General features: G+C 37.3%; 2 protein-coding genes across 2 annotated transcripts in view; both read right to left on the reverse strand.

The window, feature by feature from the left end:
- Positions 1-2,451, reverse strand: part of spata4 (spermatogenesis associated 4) — a 14,813-nt gene extending 12,362 nt beyond the window's left edge. The window contains exon 1 of the mRNA XM_061891884.1: positions 2,369-2,451. Coding sequence (XP_061747868.1) covers positions 2,369-2,445 — 77 coding nt within the window. The 5' untranslated portion in view covers positions 2,446-2,451. The remainder of the gene's footprint in view (positions 1-2,368) is intronic.
- A 1,615-nt stretch (positions 2,452-4,066) lies between these two features.
- asb5a (ankyrin repeat and SOCS box containing 5a) lies at positions 4,067-25,936 on the reverse strand. Its single transcript, XM_061891770.1, has 7 exons — positions 25,678-25,936; positions 23,525-23,604; positions 16,044-16,151; positions 15,830-15,980; positions 15,627-15,761; positions 9,691-9,882; positions 4,067-4,444 (listed from the first exon to the last, which is right to left on the reverse strand). Exons 1-7 carry the CDS (start codon positions 25,880-25,882, stop codon positions 4,317-4,319), a joined length of 999 nt encoding a protein of 332 aa, XP_061747754.1. The 5' UTR covers positions 25,883-25,936; the 3' UTR covers positions 4,067-4,316.
- Positions 25,937-26,409: the final 473 nt, after the last annotated feature.

The following is a 26,409-nucleotide window of genomic DNA, read 5'->3' on the forward strand; positions in this document are numbered from 1 at the left end:
ACGTCACTGCTCACCACCAGGCAAAACCCACAAATGCTCAGAAAAGTAGCGTCAGATTTATTGCTGTCCGAGCACCCACTGGCGGAAATGTAACTCGACTCCATAATATCCATCCATCCATCCATTTTCTTCTGCTTATCTGAGGTCGGGTTGTGGGGGCAGCAGCCTAAGCAGGGAAGCCCAGACTTCCCTCTCCACAGCCACTTGGTCCAGCTCCTTCCGGGGATCTTGAGGTTTTCCAGAGGCGTTCCCAGGCCAGCCGGGAGACATAGTCTTCCCAACGTGTCCTGGGTCTTCCCCGTGGCCTCCTACCGGTTGGACGTGCCCTAAACACCTCCCTAGGGAGGCGTTCGGGTGGCATCCTGACCAGATGCCCGAATCACCTCATCTGGCTCCTCTCCATGTGGAGGAGCAGCAGATTTACTTTGAGATCCTCCCGGATGGCAGAGCTTCTCACCCTATCTCTAAGGGAGAGACCCACCACCTGGCATAGAAAACTCATTTGGGCCGCTTGTACCCGTGATCTTTTCGGTTATAACCCAAAACTCATGACCATAGGTGAGGATGGGAACGTAGATCGACCGGTAAATTGAGAGCTTTGCCTTCCGGCTCAGCTCCTTCTTCACCACAACGGATCGATTAAACGTCCGCATTACTGAAGACGCCGCACCGATCCGCCTGTCGATCTCACCATCCACCCCTTCCGAGGTTCTTGAACTCCTCCACTTGGGGCAGGATCTCCTACCCAACTTGGAGATGGCACTCCACCCTTTCCCGGGCGAGAACCATGGACTCTGACTTGGAGGTGTCGATTCCCGTCCCGGTCGCTTCACACTCGGCTGCGAACCGATCCAGTGAGAGCTGAAGATCCTGGCCAGATGAAGCCATCAGGACCACATCATCTGCAAAAAGCAGAGACCTAATCCTGCGGTCACCAAACCAGAAATTGTGCGTAGAAATTCTGTCCATAAAAGTTATGAACAGAAAGGGCAGCCTTGGTGGAGTCCGACTTACTGCCTTGATATGGCATTCATATGACTAGTTTAAATACATATTTTTTATTAACCATAGTGTTTATAAATATTGTTTGCGGTATTGTGTTACAAATTCATCCATTATAACAGAGGGCCACACGCGGAAAATTTTAAACATGCGGGGGCCATTTTGATATTTTTCAATTTTCAAACCATAACAAAATATATGGATTTTTTTTCAATCCTTAAGGCTCCTGGGGAGCATAGAGGGTCTCAGTCACTAAAATGTTAAAAATAAGTCAAATTATTATTATATTTTATTTAATGCTTACATTAAATCTCTATATCAACTTGAGGTTGATATAAAGTAAAACAATTAAGGTTTTATGCCTTTTCTGTCAAACACAATGTTGTTTTTTATAGTAAAACTGAAATATGCAGTATTTAGATAGATAGATAGTACTTTATTGATTCCTTCAGGAGAGTTCCTTTATTTAACAATTAAAGCCCTCAAAGATCAATAATGCAGGACACCATTGATTTTAATTATTCAATATTTTTCAGTAATCACAGTGAAAAGTTAAATAAAATCCTATTAAATATATTTGACATCCGAAAGGTTCCCCACTCATAAAGTAATGCATTTTTACGAGTTATTTTTTACTTTTAGCACTTAAATTTCAAGATCAACTTCCGATATAACTGTCGACTTTAAGTTTGAACTATTATTTTGTTTGTTTTATGCTCTTTTGTCAAAACTTTGATGTTTTTATAAGGTAACCACACAACATATGCAATATTTTTTTCCACATAAAACATTTTAAAGTGATAATTTTAAAGTAATAATTCCTTATAACAGATTTTTCTTGTCCTTTTTTTTTTTTGGGCAACGGCAGGGTGTACCCTGCCTTCCGCCCGACTGTAGCTGAGATAGGCGCCAGCGCCCCCCGCGACCCCAAAAGGGAATACGTGGTAATAAATGGATGGATGGATAGAAAAAAAAACTGCCTGCATGGCAGCTTTGTGTCAACATTGCCACTTTTTCTCATTAGATTTCACCTCATTCCACCTTTTTTTAATGTTTTATTTTTGCAATGCTATCAATTTTGCAATTTTTGCAGAATGTGTGGCGGGCCGCACTTTGGACACCCCTGCATTATAACATCTTGTCAAAGCGCATAAAAGAGATAATTGTGCAACAGCGACCTCTGCTGGACATGCAGCGGCAGGCTCCCCCTCCCCTGCAAGCTCGTATCAAACCCACTTTTTTTTATATGGAAGTTATCGTAAAAAAAAAAAACGATCCATCGATGTGTTTATTTCCTACCGCTTGTCCCTCAACTAATTATGTCCAACTTGACGCGGAGAACAGACTAAAAGACAAATGGGTTTACCTGCGGATGTTGGTGGTCTGCGCGGACAGCTCCAGACTCTGCAGCCATTTGAGCACATCCCTGGGCAGTGCCGTCATCGTCACGCCGACAGCCGGGGGGGGGCGGGGGGGTGGTTCGTCCGAGCCACACGTCATGACGTCATCCCTTTAATTGTCACTGACACGGCTCAAGCGAAAGCCCGCGCGTGACGCCGTCGTTTCGTCCCCATGGCAACCACTTCTGTCTCGCGTGGCGGCCTCTAGCGGCGGAAAGTGGCGCCTACAAGGCCCGAGTCCATCCGTAATGCTTCATGCAGGGGTGTCCAAACTTTTTCCACTGAGGGCCGCAGACTGAAAAATCAAATTATGCGGGGGCCATTTTAAATATTTTTCCTTTTTAAAAGCAATACCAGAGTTTTTTTTTTTTTTTTTTTTACCTTCATGGCTTTCCTCAAGTTTGGTATCCGGAAGGGTCTCAATCATAAAAATGTTAGAAATAAGTCATACATTATTATTTTTTTTAATTTAACGCTTGAAACTCGAGATCAACTCCAGGTCTGTCTGTTGTTATGACATTTTTTAAAATTGTGTTTTTTATGTTGTAGCCCCCTGCGACCCCAAAGGGAATAAGCGGTAGGAAATGGATGGATGTTTATGGCCTTTATGTCAAAACCCTTATCCATCCATCATCTTCCGGTTATCTGAGGTCGGGTCGCGGGGGCAGCAGCCTAAGCAGGGAAGCCCAGACTTCCCTATCTCAAGCCACTTCGTCTAGCTCTTCCCGGGGGATCCCGAGGCGTTCCCAGGCCAGCCGGGAGACATAGTCTTCCCAACGTGTCCTGGGTCTTCCCCGTGGCCTCCTACCGGTCGGACGTGCCCTAAACACCTCCCTAGGGAGGCGTTCGGGTGGCATCCTGACCAGATGCCCGAACCACCTCATCTGGCTCCTCTCGATATGGAGGAGCAGCGGCTTTACGTTGAGCTCCTCCCGGATGGCAGAGCTTCTCACCCTATCTCTAAGGGAGAGCCCCGCCACCCGGCGGAGGAAACTCATTTCGGCCGCTTGTACCCGTGATCTTATCTTTTCGGTCATGACCCAAAGCTCATGACCATAGGTGAGGATGGGAACGTAGATCGACCGGTAAATTGAGAGCTTTGCCTTCCGGCTCAGCTCCTTCTTCACCACAACGGATCGGTACAACGTCCGCATTACTGAAGACGCCGCACCGATCCGCCTGTCGATCTCACGATCCACTCTTCCCCCACTCGTGAACAAGACTCCTAGGTACTTGAACTCCTCCACTTATTCATATGGCAAACACACAAACTATGCAACATTTTTCCCCCCCAAAACATTTCAAAGTGGAATATTTTTTAATGGCCCCTGGCCCATTCTAAAAAAAATACTATAATAACAATTTAAAACATAAAAGAGTGTAATGGAAGAGTAAACAGAAGAAAAAGTTGCAATGTTGACCCTAATAAGACAAAGCTGCCATGTGGACTGTTATTGACCTGCTGGAGGCTCCAATTATTTCACTGGAACTATTTCACTTTCAAATATTTTGGGGGGATAATATTGCATATTTTGTGCGAAACAAAGTTTCCTTTCACAAAAAGGGCATCAAACAAACAAAAAAGTCTGAAAAAAACTATAAAATCTTATAGTCAAGAGATCTACAGACTTAAGCGTTAAAAGTAAAAAAATATAACATTTGGCTTATTTTCAACACTTATTCTTTTTTTTATTGTTATGAATTATTGACCTATTTAGGCCCTCGGGCCGCATTTTGGACACGCCTGGCTTAATGCAAAGTGTTTATTATGGTTATAAATGTGTATTTTTTTTGGTTATATATTCATTTCAACAACATCCAACATGAACAACAACACAAACTAAACAAACGATTATTATTGTCTTTGGCAAATATTTGTGAATATCCACGCAAACAAATGGACTCGGGATGACGTCACTGGTACCGCAGGAAGCCCCGGATGCGACCGGGCAGGGGCAGGTGGCACAGGAGGTGAAGTCGGTCCCGGCCGACACACTTCCGGATGCACTGGCGACACAGCTGACTCAGCAGTCGCGGCGTGGCTGAAAATGGCGAGAGCAATTGTTATCAATCAATCAATGTTTATTTATATAGCCCTAAATCTGCACAGGTGTCTCAAAGGGCTGCACAAGCCACAACAATATCCTCGGTTCGGATCCATGAATTGATTAACGTGGACTCTGACTTAAACAAGTTGAAAAATGTATAGGGGTGTTACCATCTAGTGATCATTTGTAAGGAATATGTACTGTACTGTGCAATCTACTAATAAAAGTCTCAATCAATCAAAATCCCACATAAGGACAAGGAAAAACTCACAACCCAGTGGGATGACAATACCCATGTTCGCAAATGTTTTGTCTGTTTACAGCAGGGGTCGGGAACCTTTTTGGCTGAGAGAGCCAAGAAGCCAAATATTTTAAAATGTATTTCCCTAAGAGCAATTTAATATTTTTTTAACACTGAACACAACTAAACACGTGCATTTTTAAGTAAGACCAACATTTCTAGAGTATAATAGGTCTCTTATTCTTTGTAATAACATTGAGTACACAAATAATAACATTGTTATTCTGAAGCTAACTGTGGAGGGGGCGTGGCCTGCGGGCCTGCAGCGAAGCGGGGTGTTGCCAGGAACGGCCTCAATCAGTGTAGATGGCCCACCTAGGCCTTGTTAGCTAATCACCTGTCGCTCTGTTATAAGCAGCAGCCAGGAGGAGAGACGGGGTTGGGGCTGGAGCCAGAGCACGAGTGAGGAAGAAAAAGAAAAAGACAATTGCTGGAAAGCAACTGAGAGACTTATTGAAAAATAGAACAATATTCTAACCCTAAAACAGGCTCTCATGTCTGTGCTCGGTGATCTGAAGAACCCCCAGGAGGGCAAGCCCCAAACTAACCAATAATAAATAAATTACTTCTTACCATTAACGCAACTTCTTGAACATAAAAAAGCATGAGAATGTTTTATATTTTGAACGTTATTTTTAACACTGTGATTACAGGTGGAATCATTCAATACTTATCGTGTTAAACAATGTCAGCTCAGATATATCCGAGAGCCAGATGCCGTCATCAAAAGAGCCACATCTGGCTCTAGAGCCATAGGTTCCCTACCCCTGGACTACAGCAATGCACTGTGAACAACTAAACAATAATACGGCAGCTCAGTTTGCAGAATCTTCCAAGCAGGCACAAGACATTGAAACAACATTGAGAACTTGATGATTTAAGGCCTGACGTTGAGCAACTCAAAAATAACGTTGAAACAACATGCTTTTTGACGACATTTGATCAATGTCAGGTTGTGACGTTGATTTGACCATCGAAATTTGGTCATTTCCCAACCAATATTCTACAACATAGAGACAACATACTTTTTGACGATGTTTGATCAATATTGGTTTTTGGTCATTTCCCAACCAATATTCTACAACTCCAACATAATTTTGAAACAACATTCTTTTTGACAATGTTTAATCAATGTTGGCTTCTGACGTTGATTTGACCGTTGAAACTTGCTCATTTCCCAACCAATATTCTACAACATGAATACAGCGTTGAAACAACATGAACTTTGATAACGTTTATTCAATGTCAGGTTGTGACGTTGATTTGATCGTTGATAATCTGTCATTTCCCAACCAACAACGTGGATCCAACGCTAGACACCAACTTTGTCTCAGTTCACAAATACAAGTATTTTTACAAAGTTGTTTCGAAGTCAGTTTTAGCACGTGTATGTAGAATCAACGTTGTATCAATGCCTTGTGCCTGCTGGGTTAGTCATGACTTAGAGTTTTTAAAAAATGCAACATATTAGTTTAATAAATGAGTTAAAAATATCGACATCACAACTCAAACTTAACGTTGAAACATTATTTTTGACGTTTAATCAAGGTTGGGTTCTGACGTTGATTTGTCCATTGAGTTATGGTCATTTCCCGACCAAAATTCCGCAACTTAAACATAACGTTGAAACATTATTTTTGACAAGGTTTAATCAATGTTGGTTTCTGACATTGATTTGTCCATTGAAATGTGGCCATTTCCCAACCAATATTCCGCAACACAAATACAACGTTGAAACAACATACTTTTTGACGACGTTTGATCAATATTGGGTTGTGACGTTGATTTGACTATTGAATTTTGGTCATTTCCCAACCAATATTCTACAACATGAATACAGCGTTGAAACAACATGAACTTTGATAACATTTATTCAATGTCAGGTTGTGACGTTGATTTGATCGTTGATAATCTGTCATTTCCCAACCAACAACGTGGATCCAACGTTAGACACCAACTTTGTCTCAATTCACAAATACAACTATTTTTACGAAGTTGTTTCAAAGTCAGTTTTAAAGCACGTGTATGTAGAATCAACGTTGTATCAATGCCTTGTGCCTGCTGGGTTAGTCATGACTTTGAGTTTTTAAAAAATGCAACATATTAGTTTAATAAATGAGTTAACAACATCGACATCACAACTCTAACTTAACGTTGAAACATTATTTTTGACGTTTAATCAAGGTTGGGTTCTGACGTTGATTTGACCATTGAGTTTTGGTCATTTCCCGACCAAAATTCCGCAACTCAAACATAACGTTGAAACAACATTGTTTTTGACAAGGTTTAATCAATGTTGGGTTCTGACATTGATTTGTCCATTGAAATAAGGCCATTTCCCAACCAATATTCCGCAACACAAATACAACGTTGAAACAACATACTTTTTGACGACGTTTGATCAATATTGGGTTGTGACGTTGATTTGACTATTGAATTTTGGTCATTTCCCAACCAATATTCTACAACATGAATACAGCGTTGAAACAACATGAACTTTGATAACGTTTATTCAATGTCAGGTTGTGACGTTGATTTGATCGTTGATAATCTGTCATTTCCCAACCAACAACGTGGATCCAACGTTAGACACCAACTTTGTCTCAGTTCACAAATACAACTATTTTTACAAAGTTGTTTCGAAGTCAGTTTTAGCACGTGTATGTAGAATCAACGTTGTATCGATGCGCTGTGCCTGCTGGGTTAGTCATGACTTAAATAGTTTCTAAAAAATGTCACATTTGAGTTTAATAAATGAGTTGAAAACATCAACATCACAACTCTAACATAACGTTGAAACAACATTCTTTTTGACGTTTAATCAAGGTTGGGTTCTGACGTTGATTTGACCATTGAGTTATGGTCATTTCCCGACCAAAATTCCGCAACTCAAACATAACGTTGAAACAACATGGTTTTTGACAAGGTTTAATCAATGTTGGGTTCTGACATTGATTTGTCCATTGAAATGTGGCCATTTCCCAACCAATATTTTACAACATGAATGCAACGCTGAAACATCAAGATTTTTGACGACATTTAATCAATGTTGGGTTGTGACGTTGATTTGACCGTTGAATTTTGTTTATTTCCCAACCAATATTCTACAACATGAATACAACGTTGAAACAACATATTTTTTGACGACGTTTGATCAATGTCGGGTTGTGACATTGATTAGACCATTGAGTTTTGGTCAATTCCCAACCAATATTCTACAACTCAAACATAACATTTTCAATTGATAGTAAAGCACTGTAAAAACAAATGTAAAACTCATGTAAAAAACTAAAAATCTGGTGGCTCAGTGGCAGAATTTTACCTTAAAAAAACTGCTACACTATTTCCATTTACAGTGATGCACCCTAAAAACATTTACCGTAGATTTTATTGCAAAAAAAACCAAAAAAAAATTGGCTGCTTGGTCGGCAGACTTTTACCGTGAAAATCCAAAAACCCAAAACCAGTGACGTTGTGTAAATGGTAAATAAAAAGAGAATACAATGATTTGCAAATCCTTTTCAACTTATATTCAATTGAATAGACTGCAAAGACAAGATTAGTTTTGTTTTTGCAAATAATCACTAACTTAGAATTTAATGGCAGCAACACATTGCAAAAAAGTTGTCACAGGGGTATTTTTACCAGTGTGTTACATGGCCTTTCCTTTTAACAACACTCAGTAAAGGTTTGGGAACTGAGGAGACACATTTTTGAAGTGGAATTATTTCCCATTCTTGCTTGATGTACAGCTTAAGTTGTTCAACAGTCCGGGTCTCCCTTCTGATATTTTACCCTTCATAATGCACTACACATTTTCAATGAGAGACAGGTCTGGACTACAGGCAGGCCAGTCTAGTACCCGCACTCTTTTACTATGAAGCCACGCTGTTGTAACACGTGGCTTGGTATTGTCTTACTGAAAATAAGCAGGGGCGTCCATGATAATGTTGCTTGAATGGCAACATATGTTGCTCCAACACCTGTATGTACCTTTCAGCATTAATGGTGCCTTCACAGATGTGTAAGTTACCCATGCCTTGGCCACTAATACACCCCCATACCATCACACATGCTGACTTTTACACTTTGCGCCTATAACAATCCGGATGGTTCTTTTCTTCCTCAGTCCACAGTTTTCAAAAACAATTTTACATGTGGACTCGTCAGACCACAGAACACTTTTCCACTTTGCATCAGTCCATCTTAGATGAGTCCGGGCCCAGCGAAGCCGGCGGCTTTTCTGGGTGTTGTTGATGAATGGCTTTGGCTTTGCATAGTAGAGTTTTAACTTGCACTTACAGATGTAGCGACCAACTGTAGTTACTGACAGTGGTTTTCTGAAGTGTTCCTGAGCCCATGTGGTGATATCCTTTACACTCTGATGTCGCTTTTTGGTGCAGTATCCTGTGGGATCAAAGGTCCATAATATCATGGCTTATGTGTAGTGATTTCTCCAAATTCTCTGAACCTTTTGATGATATTACGGAGCGTAGATGGTGAAATCCCTAAATTCCTTGCAATAGCTGGTTGAGAAATGTTGTTCTTAAACAATTTGCTCACACATTTGTTGACAAAGTGGTGACCCTCGCCCCATCCTTGTTTGTGAATGAGTGAGCATTTCATGGAAGCTCCTTTTATACCCAATCATGGCACCCACCTGTTCCCAATTAGCCTGTCCACCTGTGGGATGTTCCAAATAAGTGTTTGATGAGCATTCCTCAACTTTCTCAGTCTTTTTTTGCCACTCGTGCCAGCTTTTTTTGAAACAACTTGCAGGCATCAAGTTTCAAATGAGCTAATATATGCAGAAAATACCATAGTTTTCCAGTTGGAACATTAAATATCTTGTCTTTGCAGTCTATTCTATTGAATATAAGTCAGGTCCTGTCAAAGCGTGGTCCTGCTGTGGAAGTTTGAGTGGATCCACCTTGCTCACCTTCATAGAGGAGCAGGAAGCTCTCAGTCAGACTGCTGGGCGGGGCCACGTCCACCGGCCTCTGGCTCAAAGTGTTCCTGGCGTTAATGTCGGCGCCAAAGTCCAGCAGCAGCTTCGCCACCGCCGTGCAGTCCTTCTCTGCCGCCGCGTGGAGCGGCGAGTCCGAGGACTTTCCCTTTTGGACGTCGGCACCTGGACCAGGCACACAATAAAATACAGTTGTGATCAAAATTATGTTTTGTAACATACCAAACAGTGTCATTTCTCTTAATATCTCATTGACAAAATGATTCAACCCCTTGAAGATCATAACTCTTAAGAACAGAATTTGAATAAGGTCTTTTCAATCAGGTGTTGAAAACACCTGTAGATGTGATTAGAACCATAACGAGCAACAATTAAACTGATTGAAAAGGACTGTGACGCTCAGCTTCTTGTAGATGGTCAATGGTGTATTTGCAACATGGTGAAGTCCAGGGAGTGGTCAAAGAAGTCAAGAGAGGAGGTCATTTCTCTTCATAAGAAAGGATATGGATATAAGAAAATAGCAAAGACATTACACATTCCAAGAGACACAGTTGGGAGCACAATTCGCAAGTTTAAAGCTAAAGGCACAGTGGAAACACTACCTGGGCGTGGAAGAAAGAGGATGCTGTGTGCAACTGCTGTCCGGTATTTGAAGCGTACAGTGGTGAAAAACCCCCGGGGAACAGCTGAGGAACTACAACCGGACATTGGAGAGGGGGGAACGCAGGTTTCGTCCCAGACAATAAGGCGCGCACTACGAGATGAACGCCTCCATGCCAGAACTCCCAGGTGTACCCCACTTCTGACTACCAGGCACAAGAAAATAGACTCCAGTATGCCAAAAATCATCTGGACAAACCCCAAAGGTTTTGGGAAACTGTTCTATGGAATGATGAGACAAAAGTGGAACTCTTTGGGCCTATGAATCAACGTTATGTCTGGAGGAGAAAAAATGAAGCTTACAAAGAGAAGAACACCTTGCCTACTGTTAAGCATGGTGGGGGGTCAATCATGCTCTGGGGCTGTTTCTCTGCCTCAGGTACCGGGAATCTCCAGCACGTTCAAGGCATTATGAATTCTATTTCCTAGCAGGATATATTAGCTGCAAATGTCATGAAGTCAGTGACGAAGCTGAGGCTTGGGAGACGTTGGACCTTCTAACAAGAAGCTTGTGTCCGCTTATGTATCACCTTTGAAGGATGTCATTACTGCAAAAGGGTGTTCTACTAAGTACTAAAGATGCATGGAACTAGGGGGTTGAATCATTTTGTCAATGAGATATTAAGAGAAATGTCTTTTTTTGGTATTTTGTAAAATATAGTGTTACAATTTAAGTTGCATTCGTCTATTTGACACATCTTTATTTGATATGACGATAAACAAAATACGGAATAAATGTCCAACTTGCTAAAACACCAAAATTGTGTGGGGGTTGAATAATTTCGGTCACAACTGTACGTACTCGACGATATGGATTTGATTCAGAAAACAAACAAAAAATGCAATTTTGGGTAAAAATTGTGTGTGAATGCTGAAGGGCCAATGCCGAACTGAAATGCTAACAGTTAGCACGCAGTCCAAATAGCGTCAGGTAGCAAAAAATATGAGCAAAATCAGCTATAAAAGCAAGCATGCTAAAATTATTACGCTAGCATGGCAACAATATACTATGTGTGTATACAGTAGCTGCTGGATTAGCTAAAAAAGCTAATGTTAGCTTGCTAAAATGCTAACTGTAACGTGTCAAGTACCTAAATAATTATCTAAATATGACTTAAGTCTATACCTACGAAATTTGCTTAAATAAAAGAAAACAAAAAAACACTAAAATGCTAACAGGTGTCATGGATTTTATAAAAAAAAAAAAAAAAATGCAATTCCTGTAAAAATTGTGTGTGAATGCTGAAGAGCCAATGCCGAACTGAAATGCTAACAGTTAGCACGTAGTCCAAATAGCGTCAGGTAGCAACAAAATATGAGCAAAATGAGCTATAAAAGCTAGCATGCTAAAATTATTAAAACATGGCAACGATATACTATATGTGTATAGCTGCTGGATTAGCTAAGAAAAATCTAATGTTACCTTGCTTGAATGCTAACTGTAACGTGTCAAGTACCTAAATAAGTATCTAAATATGACTCAAGTCTATACCTACGAAATTTGCTAAAAAAAACAAAACAAAACAAAACAACAGAAAAACGCTAAAATGCTAACAGGTGTCATGGATTTTATTAAAAAAAAACTAAAAAAAATGCAATTCCTGTAAAAATTGTGTGTGAATGCTGAAGAGCCAATGCCGAACTGAAATGCTAACAGCTAGCACATAGTCCAAATAGCGTCAGGTAGCAACAAAATATGAGCAAAATGAGCTATAAAAGCTAGCATGCTAAAAGTATTATAACATGGCAACAATATACTATATGTGTATAGCTGCTGGATTAGCTAAAAAAAATCTAATGTTAGCTTGCTTAAATGCTAACTGTAACGTGTCAAGTACCTAAATAAGTATCTAAATATGACTCAAGTCTATACCTACGAAATTTGCTAAAAAAACAAAACAAAACAAAACAACAGAAAAACGCTAAAATGCTAACAGGTGTCATGGATTTTATTAAAAAAAAACTAAAAAAAAATGCAATTCCTGTAAAAATTGTGTGTGAATGCTGAAGAGCCAATGCCGAACTGAAATGCTAACAGCTAGCACATAGTCCAAATAGCGTCAGGTAGCAACAAAATATGAGCAAAATGAGCTATAAAAGCTAGCATGCTAAAAGTATTATAACATGGCAACAATATACTATGTGTGTATAGCTGCTGGATTAGCTAAAAAAAATCTGTTAGCTTGCTAAAATGCTAACTGTAACATGTCAAGTACCTAAATAAGTATCTAAATATAACTTAAGTCTATACCTACGAAATTTGCTAAAAAAAAACCCCCAGAAAATGCTAACAGGTGTCATGGATTTTATTAAAAAAACCTAAAAAAAAATGCAATTCCTGTAAAAATTGTGTGTGAATGCTGAAGAGCCAATGCCGAACTGAAATGCTAACAGTTAACACGTAGTCCAAATAGCGTCAGGTAGCAACAAAATATGAGCAAAATGAGCTATAAAAGCTAGCATGCTAAAATTATTAAAACATGGCAACAATATACTATGTGTGTATAGCTGCTGGATTAGCTAAAAAAAATCTCTTAGCTTGCTAAAATGCTAACTGTAACGTGTCAAGTACCTAAATAAGTATCTAAATATAACTTAAGTCTATACCTACCAAATTTGCTAAAAAAAAAAACAGAAAAATGCTAAAATGCTAACAGGTGTCATGGATTTTATTAAAAAAACCTTAAAAAAAATGCAATTCCTGTAAAAATTGTGTGTGAATGCTGAAGGGCCAATGCCGAACTGAAATGCTAACAGTTAGCATGCAGTCCAAATAGCGTCAGGTAGCAAAAAAATATGAGCAAAATCAGCTATAAAAGCAAGCATGCTAAAATTATTTTGCTAACATGGCAACAATATACTATGTGTGTATAGCTGCTGGATTAGCTAAAAAAGCTAATGTTTGCTTGCTAAAATGCCAACTGTAACATGTGTCAAGTACCTAAATAAGTATCTAAATATGACTTAAGTCTATACCTACGAAATTTGCTGAAAAAAAACAAAAATGCTAAAGGTGTCATGGATTTTAGTAAAAAAAACTAAAAAATGCAATTACAGTAAAAAAATCGTGTGTGAATCCCGAAGAGCAAATGCCGAATTGAAATGCTAACAGTTAGCATGCAGTCCATATAGTGTCAACTTCCGTCAAGTAACAAAAAAATATCAGCAAAATGAACTATAAAAGCTAGCTTGCTAAAAGTATCATGCTAACAATATACCATGTGTGTTTAGCTGCTGGATTAGCTAAAAAAAGCTAATGTTAGCATGCTAAAATGCTAACTGTAACCTGCGTCAAGTACCAAAATATAAAATAATAATAATTTCATATTTTGCCTGAAATGCTAGCCTGATAACACAGCATGCAAATTGTACCAACATAATAATGAAGTGTATCCTAAATTACAAAAAAAAAAGCTATTATGCTAAGAGTTTTCATTCGTCAAATAACAAAATATTCAACGCTCAGGTGTATACCTGCAAAAATTGTTAAAAAAAGCTAGCATGCTAATGTTAGCATGGTAAAATGCTATATGTAATGTGCGTGAAGTAACAAAATATATTACTCTGAGGTGTGTAACTTGTCTAAACTTTTAGCCCGCTAACATTAGCATTGATTGATTGAGACTTTTATTAGTAGATTGCACAGTACAGTACATATTCCGTGCAATTGACCACTAAATGGTAACACCCCAATAAGTTTCTCAACTTGTTTAAGTCGGGGTCCACGTAAATCAATTCATGGTAAAATTTTAGCCTGCTAACATTAGCATGCATGCAATTCCAAAGTATGACTAAAAAAAAAAAGCTAACAAACAGGTGTCATTCATCAAGTAACAAAATATTTGATGCTGTGTTGTATACCTGCAAAATTACCTAAAAAAGTTAGCATGCTATTGTTAGCATGCTAAAATGTTAACTGCAACATGCATCAAGTAACAAATTCTATTACTATTAGGTGTTATATTTGTTTGAAATGCTAGCCTAATAACATAGCATAGATATAGTACCAAGATATTAATGAAGTGTATACTTATAAATTTATATAAAAATAAATCTAACATGCTAACAGGTTTCATTCGTCAAGTAATAAAATATTTAACACAAATGTGTATATCTGCGAAAATACGTTAAAAAGCTAGCATGCTAATCTTAGCATGGTAAAATACTATATGTATTGTGCGTCAAGTAACAAAATATTTTAATTTAAGGTGTATAATTCATTAAACATGCTATCCTACTAGCATTAGCATGCATCAAGCACCAAAATATGACTGAAGTGTATACCTACATTTGCATTAGCTTAAAATAAAGCTAACATACAAACAGGTATCATTCGTCAAGAAACAAAAAAATGTTGACGCTGTGGGGTATACCTGCGAAATTACCTAAAAAAAGCTAGCATGCTAATATTAGCAAAGTAAAATGCTATAGGTAACGTGCGTCAATTAACAAATTATATTACTCTTAGGTGTATAATTTGTCTGAAATGCTAGCATGATAACATAGCATGCATATAGTACTAGCATATTAATGAAGTGTATACTTACAAAATTATATGGAAATAAAGCTAACAGGTTTTTTCCGTCAAGTAACAACATATTTAACGCTTAAGTGTGTACCTGTGAAACTTAGTTTAAAAAGCCTGCATGCTACCGTTAGCAATGTAAAATGCTATATGTAATGTGCGTCAAGTAACAAAATGTTACTCTGAGGTGTGTACTTTCGTTAAAATTTTAACTTGCTAACATTAGCATGCATCAAGTACCAAAGTATGACTAAAAAAAAGCTAACAAACAAACAGGTATCATTCGTCAAGTAACAAAATATTTGACGCTGTGGGGTTTACTTGCAAAATAACCTAAAAAAAAAAAGCTAGCATGCTAATGTTAGCATGCTAAAATGTTAACTGTAACATGCGCCAAGTAACAAAATATATTACTCTTAGGTGTATAATTGGTCTGAAATGCGACCAAAATATTAACGAAGTCTATACTTAAAAAATGATATCAAAACACAGCTAACATGCTAACATTCGTTAAGTAAGAAAATATTCAGCGCTATGGTGCAAACCTGTAAAATTTGCCAAAAAAGCTAGCATACCAAATATTAGAATGTTTAGGATCGAGCCCCTGAGGGACACCCCCGATGTTGACTCAGCATTGGATCCCAAAGGGAATAAGCGGTAGATAATGGATGGATGGATTGGATTTGGAATGCACCAACTGGATATTTCCAGAAGGGCGTCTGACCTTCCCTGAGGAGCTTCCTGGCACACTGCAGCTCCTGGCACACGCAGGCGGCGTAGAGCGCCGTGCCCAGCTGGGGGAGGTCCAGGTCCAGGTCCGCACCCCATGTCAGCAGAACCTCCACGCAGCCGTCATGACCTGCAGTGACAGGCGGGCGTCATGGCGGTCTCATTGCACCTTGTACAGTCCGAGTGACGGCCGCACACCTCTGCTGGCGGCCTCGTGGATGGCGGACGGGCGCTGCACTACGCTTTGAGCTTTGGCGCCGTTTTCTAAAAGGATTTCGGTGCACGCCACGCTGCCCACCGCGCAGGCGTTGAAGAGCGGGGTGGCGCCATCCACCGTGGCGGCGTTGACCTGCAAACACCGCCGTTAGTTCTAAGACATGTTTATGCACGTGTCTTTCTTTTTTTTACTGACGCTGGCGCCGGCGTCGATGAGGGCTCGGGCGCACGCCACGTGGTCGCCCAGGCAGGCTTCGTGAAGAGGGGTCACGTGGTCGATGGTCTGGGCGTTGAGGTTGTGACCCTGCAGGTGGAAGCCAGAACACACACCTCACATCTGACCTTTGCTCAGGTCACGCAATGAAAGGTAACAAAGTGTCATGGTGACCACACTGCAGCTGCCAGACTTCACATTGGAATACTAGTGGCCTTTTTACTGGAAAGTTTCTATCAATAATCAGATATATTGTGGCTTTTTGTGCCAAAAAATAAACATATATATTTCCCATTTGAAAATATTTAGAATAGTACAGAAATAAACCTTAAAAAAAACACAAAAAAACCTCTTATCAAATTACTTTGATAAACAGTGAGAAAACTTTAATAATAAATACAATATGTATGTATGTATATATATATATATATATTACAATTAAAAATACATACATTTTTAAATTATTTACTACCTGTTTGTATTTGATTTGATTTTTGATTATTACTATTATGTCAATAAAAAAAATTTTTAATTTTTTATATCAATACAAAAATATATTGTGGCTTCTTGTGCCAAAAATTAAACATATGTAGTTCCCATTTGAAAATATTTTTAATAATACAGAAATAAACTTAAAAAAAAAACAAAAAAACACTCAAATTATACTTTGATAAACAGTGACAAAACTTTAATAATAAATACAATATGTATGTATATATATATATGTATATATATATATATATGTTACCATTAAAAAATATATATTTTTTTTTATTATTTACTACCTGTTTGTATTATTTTATCTAATTTTTGATTATTACTATTATGTCAATTAAAAAAAAACATTTTTTTATATCAATACAAAAATATATTGTGGCTTGTTGTGCCAAAAAATAAACATATATATTTCCCACTTGAAAATATTTAGAATAGTACAGAAATAAACCTTAAAAAATAAATGAATAAAAAACACTTCTCAAAATATCTTTTGATAAACAGTGAGAAATTTTTAATAATAAATACAATATATCTATATATATATATAATAAATACAATATATCTATATCTCTCTCTCTATATATATATATATATATATATATATACATATTTTTATTTTTTTTTTACAATGAAAACATGTATTTTTTTTTCACAACTTGTTGGTATTATTTTATTTCTGATAATTACTATTTTGTCAATAAAAATGAAGAAAAATTTCAATAATAAAATATATTGTGGCTTTTTGTGCCAAAAATTAAACATATATATTTCCCATTTGAAAATGATTTGAATAGTACAGAAATTAACCTTAAAATAAAACAAAAAACAAAAAAAAACACTTTATCTTTGGATAAACAGTGACAAATCTTGAATAATACATACAAAAAATATGTATATATTATTGTGCCAAAAATTAAACATATTTCTAATTTATAATAATAGGGACATACATATAATACATATACATACATACATAGTACATATAATAGGGACGGCGTGGCGCAGTGGGAGAGTGGCCGTGCGCAACCCGAGGGTCACTGGTTCAAATCCCACCTAGGACCATCCTCGTCACGTCCGTTGTGTCCTGAGCAAGACACTTCACCCTTGCTCCTGATGGGTGCTGGTTGGCGCCTTGCATGGCAGCTCCCTCCATCAGTGTGTGAATGTGTGTGTGAATGGGTAAATGTGGAAGTAGTGTCAAAGCGCTTTGAGTACCTTGAAGGTAGAAAGCGCTATACAAGTACAACCCATCTATCATTTTATTAATTTGAAAATATTTAGAATAGTACAGAAATAAACCTTAAAAAAAAAAACACTTATCAAATTATCTTTTGATAAACAGTGAGAAATCTTGAATATTTACAAATATATATTCATAAATATTTTACAATAAAAACAATGTATTTGTGTTTTTTTTTTTTTTTTAACTACCTGTTTTTTATTTTCTATTTCTGATTATTACTTATTTTTTCAATGAAAATGAAGAAAAAAAAACATTTAATTTCAATAATAAAAGATATTGTGGCTTTTTGTGCCAAAAATTAAACATATATATTTCCCATTTGAAATATTTACAATAGTACATAAATAAACCATAAAAAAACAAAACAAAAAAAACACTTATTAAATTATCTTCCACCATAATTTACAAATAAATTATTTAAAATTCCTACAATGTGAATTCCTGGATTTTTTTTTCACATTCTGTCTCTCACAGTTGAAGTGTACCTATGATGAAAATTACAGACCTCTGTCATCATTTTAAGTGGGAGAACTTGCACAATCGCTGGCTGACTGAATACTTTTTTGCCCCACTGTATGTATATATATATATATATATATATATATATATATATATATATATATATATATATTAATTACATGTTGAAACATGTTATTTATATACAGTAAATGGTTAATGACACGGTAAAAAATCTTAATTTTTTACCGTGTCATTCGTATTACGAATGTGAAATGTTAAAATATATTCATTTATACAGCAGAAATGTTCCATGACATAATATAACAAACCATTCCAATTTAAAGATCTGTATTACAATTTAAAATAATGTACCGCTATTTGTAATATTAAATTATTTTATTTAAATACAGTAGAAATGAATAATTACGTGGTGAAATATGTTAAATATATAATAAACCCTTTAAAATATTCATAATTACAATACATATCATTTGAAAAAATATTTCAATTATATACAATAGAAATGATTAATTACATGGTGAAATATTTTAAATTATTAGACCAATAAAGTATTAATGATTGTATTAAAATTTAAAATAGTGCATAATGTGTATTAATTAAATATTTAAATATGTTACTTAAATACAGTACAAATGACGTGGTCAAAAAAATATTTATATATAGAGCAATAAAATATAAATTCTAATAATACAATTCAAAATGTATTAAAATGTGTACGGGTGTAAAAAAAATAAAAAATTAGAAGAAAAATACAGATAAATATCCTAATTTTATAAGGTAGAACCTATTCATGAAATGGTAAAATATTCCAAATAATTAAATAGACCATTGAAATATAAAACCTTGTATTACTATTTAGAATAATGTATTAGAATTAATATTAGTTAAATATTGAAATATTTTAATTAAATGCAGTATAATTGAATTATGAATGGAGAAATATTTCAAAAACATAATTGACCATTGACATCCATCTATCCATCCCATCCATTTTCTACCGCTTATTCCCTAGCTGAGATAGGCACCAGCGTCCCCCGCGACCATTGACGTATTAATTACTATTTTAAAATCTTCAACAATGTACTACAATTGATATTCATGTCGAAATACTCTTAATATTTATAGAGATGATGGAGAAATCCATTCATCCATTTTTCTACCGCTTATTCCCTTTTGGGATCTCGGGGGCCGCTGGCGCCTATCTCAGCTACAATCGGGCGGAATATTTTAAAAAAATATGAATATTGTATTACACTTTTTATTAATGTATCAAACATTTTATTGATATTAGAACATCCTCAATAGTTATATACAGCCCAAAATAGTATTTAATTGGTAAATCATTTGAAATAAAGGTACCCTTAGAATTGGTGTAATTGCATTAAAATTTAAATTAATGTATTGCGATTTCTATTAATGCATATTCAGAAAAATGTCAATGAAGTATTACTTAAATTACCATTTAATATTATCGGTATTTGATAATAATGATACACACTACCCCATCAAAAAATGCACTATAACTAACTCCAAAAAAACTAAGGATAACCAAAGGGCTTACAAAAAGAAAAAATATTTATATAGGACTATTTTTAGGCATCAAACCATAGAAACTAAACAAAAGTACAAAATATATAAAAATAAATTAACCAGCATATTAAGAGCAAGCAGGAAAGAATACACCACCAAACTATTAATCCCAAAGAAAAATGATATAAAGGGAATTTGGAAGGTATTAAATACAATTATTGGGCATGGTTCAAATAGTCCTTGTTATCCGGAGTTTTTTGTTAAGAACGACCAAATCATAACTGACAAGAAAATGATTGCTGACGGCTTCAATATGTTTTTTGTTAATATTGGGCCTAAACTGGCAAAAACAATACCAATAGATGTTGAACAGCCCATGGAATTTATTGAAAAAAATCCTTATTCGATGTTCCTTACTCGACTGTCGAAAAGGAAGTTTTGGAGGTTATTCAGAAAAGCAAGAACAAAACATCACGTGACATCTAGAGGTGGTCGGAGGGGCCGTAGGCGCAAACTGGCAGCCACGCTTCCGTCAGTCTACCCCAGGGCAGCTGTGGCTACAGATGTAGCTTACCACCACCAGGTGTGAATGAATGATGGGTTCCCACTTCTCTGTGAGCGCTTTGATTATCTAAAAATAGAAAAGTGCGATATAAATCTAATCCATAATTATTATTATTATCTATAACCTCGACATGAGGACAGTCCGGAACGTAGCGGAAGAAATCATCAAACTATTCACATACATCTGCAATTTATATTTTCGACTTGGACAATTTCCTTCACAAATGAAACTCTCAAAAGTCATCCCCATCTTCAAATCTGGAGACAAACACCACGTCATAAATTACCGCCCCGTCTCCATTCTGCCACAGTTATCAAAAATATTGGAAAAAAAATATTTGATAATAGACTTCGTGGCTTCATTGAAAAGCACAAATTATTATCCGATTGTCAATATGGGTTCGGACAAACTAGGTCAACTTCATTGGCTCTAATTGACTTAATAGAGAACATTACTAATGGTATGGAGAAAAACAAACTTCCATCCATCCATTTTCTACCGCTTATTCCCTTTTTGGGGTCGCGGGGGGCGCTGGCGCCTATCTCAGCTACAATCGGGCGGAAGGCGGGGTACACCCTGGACAAGTCGCCACCTCATCGCAGGCCCAACACAGATAGACAGACAACATTCACACTCACATTCACACACTAGGGACCATTTAGTGTTGCCAATCAACCTATCCCCTGGTGCATGTCTTTGGAAGTGGGAGGAAGCCGGAGTACCCGGAGGGAACCCACGCATTCACGGGGAGAACATGCAAACTCCGCACAGAAAGATCCCAAGCCTGGATTTGAACCCAGGACTGCAGGAACTTCGTACTGTGAGGCAGACGCACTAACCCTTCTGCCACCGTGAAGCCCGAAAAACAAACAAACTTGTTATAGGAATTTTTATTGACCTGCAAAAGGCTTTTGATACGATTGACCACCAGATTTTGGTAAATAAACTGGAAAACTACGGCATGAGGGGATTGGCAGGGAAATGGCTGGAGAGCTACTTAAATGAGAGACAGCAGATTGTTCAGATGGACCAACATCAATCTACACTCATTAACATAACCTGTGGAGTCCCCCAGGGGTCCATACAGGGACCCACACTGTTTATAATATATATCAACAAAATATGTCAAGTATCAACACTGCTGAAGTTCATCCTCTTTGCTGCCGATACAACAATTACATGTGCAGGTGTGACCACCTGAAGCAACTTCTGACTTCTGTAACTGAGATTATAAAGTTAAAAACTTGGCTTAATACAAACAAATTGTTTCTGAATTTAAAGAAGACCAAAATAATGCTCTTTAGCAATCGCAAAAGTAATATACCGATCATGATTGTTATTGATGATACACCAATAGAATATGTTCAACAAAATTATTTCTTAGGAGTGGTGATAGATGAAAATATCTCATGCAAGCCTCATAGAAGTTACCTGAGGACAAAAGTTGCTACAGTAAATGTGTTGGAATGATGAGGAGATCATGTCATCTATTGAACACCAATGCTCTGCTGTTATTGTTTCATTCATTTATTATTTCATATTCAAACTATTGTGTTGAAGTCTGGGGAAATTGTTCTAAATCACATCTACAGCCTTTAGTCACTCTGCAGAAAAAGGCCATCAGGATTGTGTCCAATGTTCACTCCAGACATCAATCAAATCCACTATTTATGGACTTAAACTGAACCATGTGATCAACTTTAAAACTGCTCAAATGATGTTTAGGGCATCCCAAAACTCTCTACCATCCAATATACAGAACCTATTCCATGACAGAGATGATCGCCATAGTTACACTTTAAGAGGAAACAACAAATTATATGTGCCAAAATTTAGAACCACTTTAAAATCAATGTGCATTTCAGTGCGTGGAGTCAGTCTGTGGAACAACTTAGGGGACGAGTTATAAACGTGTTCTAACATGATTCAATTTAAAACACTGTTTAAAAAATAAGTACTGAAGAAGTACGAGGAGGAAAGAGAGTGATGCCCTCAGCAGGAGAGAGGTGTATGGTCAGAGAGTGTGTGTGTGTGTGTGTGTGTGTGTGTGTGTCGTCTCATAGTATTGTTAGTGTACAGGAGTTTTTCTTGTTGTTGTTTATAGAGTAGTGTTCTTGTATTATATATTACATATATATTATATATATATATATATATCCATCCATTTCTACCGCTTATTCCCTTTTGGGGTCGCGGGGGGCGCTGGTGCCTATCTCAGCTACAATCGGGCGGAAGGCGGGGTACACATATATATGTTATATTGTTCATGTTCAATGTGGAATGAGTGAGAGGGGTTGGGCTATTATAAGCATCTGCTTCATCCAACCCCTTTTCAAGCCTTGCTTAAATATCTCTGCCAAAATGTAAAAAAAAAAAGAAAAAACCTGTTTAGTTGAACTGTGCAGGTTTGAAATAAATATTTCAATTAAAAAATGTCAAAATATTATTTTTATACGATTAAAATGTTCACATTGTCTCACCATTTAAATGTTTTTTAAATTATATTACTGTTAAATAATTGTTTAAAGTTGTCATATATTAATTGAAAACAATTTTTTAATTAATCATTACGATTTTTGTTCATCTAAATTGTATTTCGGTCTCCAGAAACACCAAAGAACGCAACTCAATTCATCTGTCAGTCCGCCTTTTCAGAATACTGTAAACCAGTGGTCCCCAAACACCGGGCCGCAGAAGAATTTTTTATTCATTTTTATAAAAAAAAAAAAAAAAAAAAAAAATATTATTTTTTTTAATTAAATCAACATAAAAAACACAATATACACTCACAATTAGTGCACCAACCACAGAAACCTCCCTTTTTCATGACAAAGAAAAAAAAAAAAAAAAAAAAAAAAAGGACCACTCCCCCCCGGGCCGCGGGACAAATTATTAAACGTTGACCGGTCCGCGGATACAAAAAGGTTGGGGACCATTGCTGTAAACAATGAGGTGGAAAAAACACAAAACAAAAGACACATTTTTTTTTTATCCAACTCTTCACAAGAAGAAGAAAATGGCCTGATCCTTGAGACTTGCCAGACCTTCCCCAAGTTGTTTTTACATCATTCTGCCAGCTTGCCCCCCCAAAAAAAAGGTTAATAAACACAAAGAGGGCCTCCATTAAAACAGCTGCAGTGCACTCACCTGTAAAATGAGCGTTTTCAGGGCCAGCAGGCGACCCTGACTGGCGGCGTCATGAAGCGGCGAGCGGTCTGCCCAGGACCCTGTGTGGGGCACGGGGGGAGGGGGGGGACGACGACGACAACAACAATAATTTAGAAGATGCATTACTGTCACGCCAACACGCTCCCACAAGCTGTCTACACGCACTAATCACGCTACGCTACCTTGCACAGGTAACAGTGCCTCTGATGTAAGAATGCTAATTGGATGCTGTGTTCATTTGTGGAACATTTAAAGATCCCTTTCTGACCTAAATTTCCCTGTGAACAAAAACTCATTAAAAAAAAAAACTTGCGTGAGTTTAATTAAGCAGCCATGAAATTCGAAGTTAATTATTATTTGCAAAAAAAAAATAAAGATTGTGAGTTTGAAGATCAAATATCTTGTCTTTGTAGCGCATTCAATTGAATATGGCTTGAAAAGGATTTGCAAATCCTTGTATTCCGTATATACATGTATATATATATATATATATATATATATATATACATATATATACATATATATATATATATATATATATATATATACATATATATATATATATATATATATATATATATATATATATATATATATATATATATACATATACATATTAGGGGTGTGGGAAAAAATTGATTCGAATACGAATTGAACCTTTCACGTTGTGCGATTCAGAAACGGTTCTCATTTTTAAAAAATTGTTGTTGTTTTTTTTTAAATCAATACAAAAAACCACTACACAGCAATACCATAACAATGCAATCCAATTCCAAAACCAAACCTGAGCCAGCAACACTCAGAACTGCAATAAACAGAGCAATTGAGAGGAGACACAAACACCACACAGAACAAACCAAAAGTAGTGAAACAAAAATGAATATCATCAACAACAGTATCAATATTAGTTATCATTTCAGCATAGCAGTGATTAAAAATCCCTCATTGACATTATCATTAGACATTTATAAAAATAATAAAAAAGAGCAATAGTGTCACAGTGGCTTACACTTGCATGGCATCTCATAAGCTGGACAACACACTGTGTCCAATGTTTTCACAAAGATAAAATAAGTCTGATTTTTGGTTCGTTTAATAGTTTAATTTACATTATTGCAATCAGTTGATAAAACATTGTCCTTTACAATTATAAAAGCTTTTTCTTTTTAAATCTACTATTCTGCAAGCATGTCAGCAGACTGGGGTAGATCCTGCTGAAATCTATGTATTGAATGAATACAGAATCCTTTTGAATCGGAAAAATATCGTTTTTGAATCGAGTCGAAAAGAATCGATATATTATCGAATCATGACTCCAAGAATCGATGTTGTATCGAATCGTGGGACACCCAAAGATTCACAGCCCTAATATATATATATATATATATATATATATATATACACAGATTTTGAAATGATGGCTCATACCTCGCAACACAGTCAACCACACCTCCTCACTAAGGAGTTTCTGTCCATTCCTTGCTCTCTGAGAATGTTCTGGAATCACTCCTAAGCTGAGACACCTTGTTAAGAGTTTTTCAGGTCAAGTTCGGCGCTCTCTCGAGATCATTCTCAGAATCTTTAGGAACACAGGCCCAGATTGATAACCTCTCGATCAAGAATGTCACTCAACTTTTGCAGCTTGAATCTGGAAGAGACTATTTCTGTTGTATTTTTTTATTCCTCAGCTTTTAAAATGCACAAAAGTAGGACGGTGTTGGAATCGGGTGGTTCCGCTGTACACCTTCTAAAATGTCAACACGGCTCCCGATGGAAAGTAGGGCAGGGGGGTGGGGGTTTCCGGTATCATGACTCTGTTCTATTAATACATTCGAGAGAAAGAGCTGCCAGCCTACAGTGTCTTGCTACCATAAGACTGACAAGAATACTTACAAAGTGTACAAAAATACTTCCAGTGTGCACAATAATACCTTCAGTGTGTAAAATATATAAGCAAGACTCATAATGAAGTTTAGATGAGTGTAATTATTCATGTGCAGGGGGCAGTGTGTGTGTGTGTGTCTGCATGTGTGTGTGTTTGTGTGTTTTATACTCATCCCGCACCCTTCATGTTGCCGTGACCTTTGACCTTTAGGGGCTCGCCTGCGACAACAACAGGAAAGGCAACTCACCGCGCGGCTGAGCGTAGTCGTAGAACTCGGCGGAGATCCTGGCCGCCTCCTTGCGGTTGCCGCGCACGATGTAGAAGTAGGTGAGCAGGTTGAGGGAGATCTTGACGAAGAGCTTGAAGCAGAAGAGCGCCAAGATGCTGAGGTAGACGTTGGACAGCTGCACCGCGAAGGGCTTGCTGGCCAGATCCTCTGCCGGGTCGGACATTTCCTCTGCTCGGGGTGTTGATGATAATGATGATGATGATGATGATGATGAAGAAAATGAGGGCGGGCCAAAAAAAAAAAGAATGGAAACAATTCTCTGCAGCTGCTGGGGAGTGGGATCAACTTCTGCTATGTTATTGTTTGCTGTAGGGCGTGGACCACTGCACACACACACACATGTATTTATATATATATACACAAATATATATATTTATATACAAAACCCGTTTCCATATGAGTTGGGAAATTGTGTTACATGTAAATATAAACAGAATACATCCATCCATCCATTTTCTACCGCTTATTCCCTTTTTGGGGTCGCGGGGGGCGCTGGTGCCTATCTCAGCTACAATCGGGCGGAAGGCGGGGTACACCCTGGACAAGTCGCCACCTCATCACAGGGCCAACACAGATAGACAGACAACATTCACACTCACATTCACACACTAGGGCCAATTTAGTGTTGCCAATCAACCTATCCCCAGGTGCATGTCTTTGGAGGGGGGAGGGGCCTATCCCCAGGTGCAT

Source organism: Nerophis ophidion, linkage group LG29, assembly GCF_033978795.1.
Source record: "Nerophis ophidion isolate RoL-2023_Sa linkage group LG29, RoL_Noph_v1.0, whole genome shotgun sequence".
NCBI classification, from domain to species: domain Eukaryota; kingdom Metazoa; phylum Chordata; class Actinopteri; order Syngnathiformes; family Syngnathidae; genus Nerophis; species Nerophis ophidion.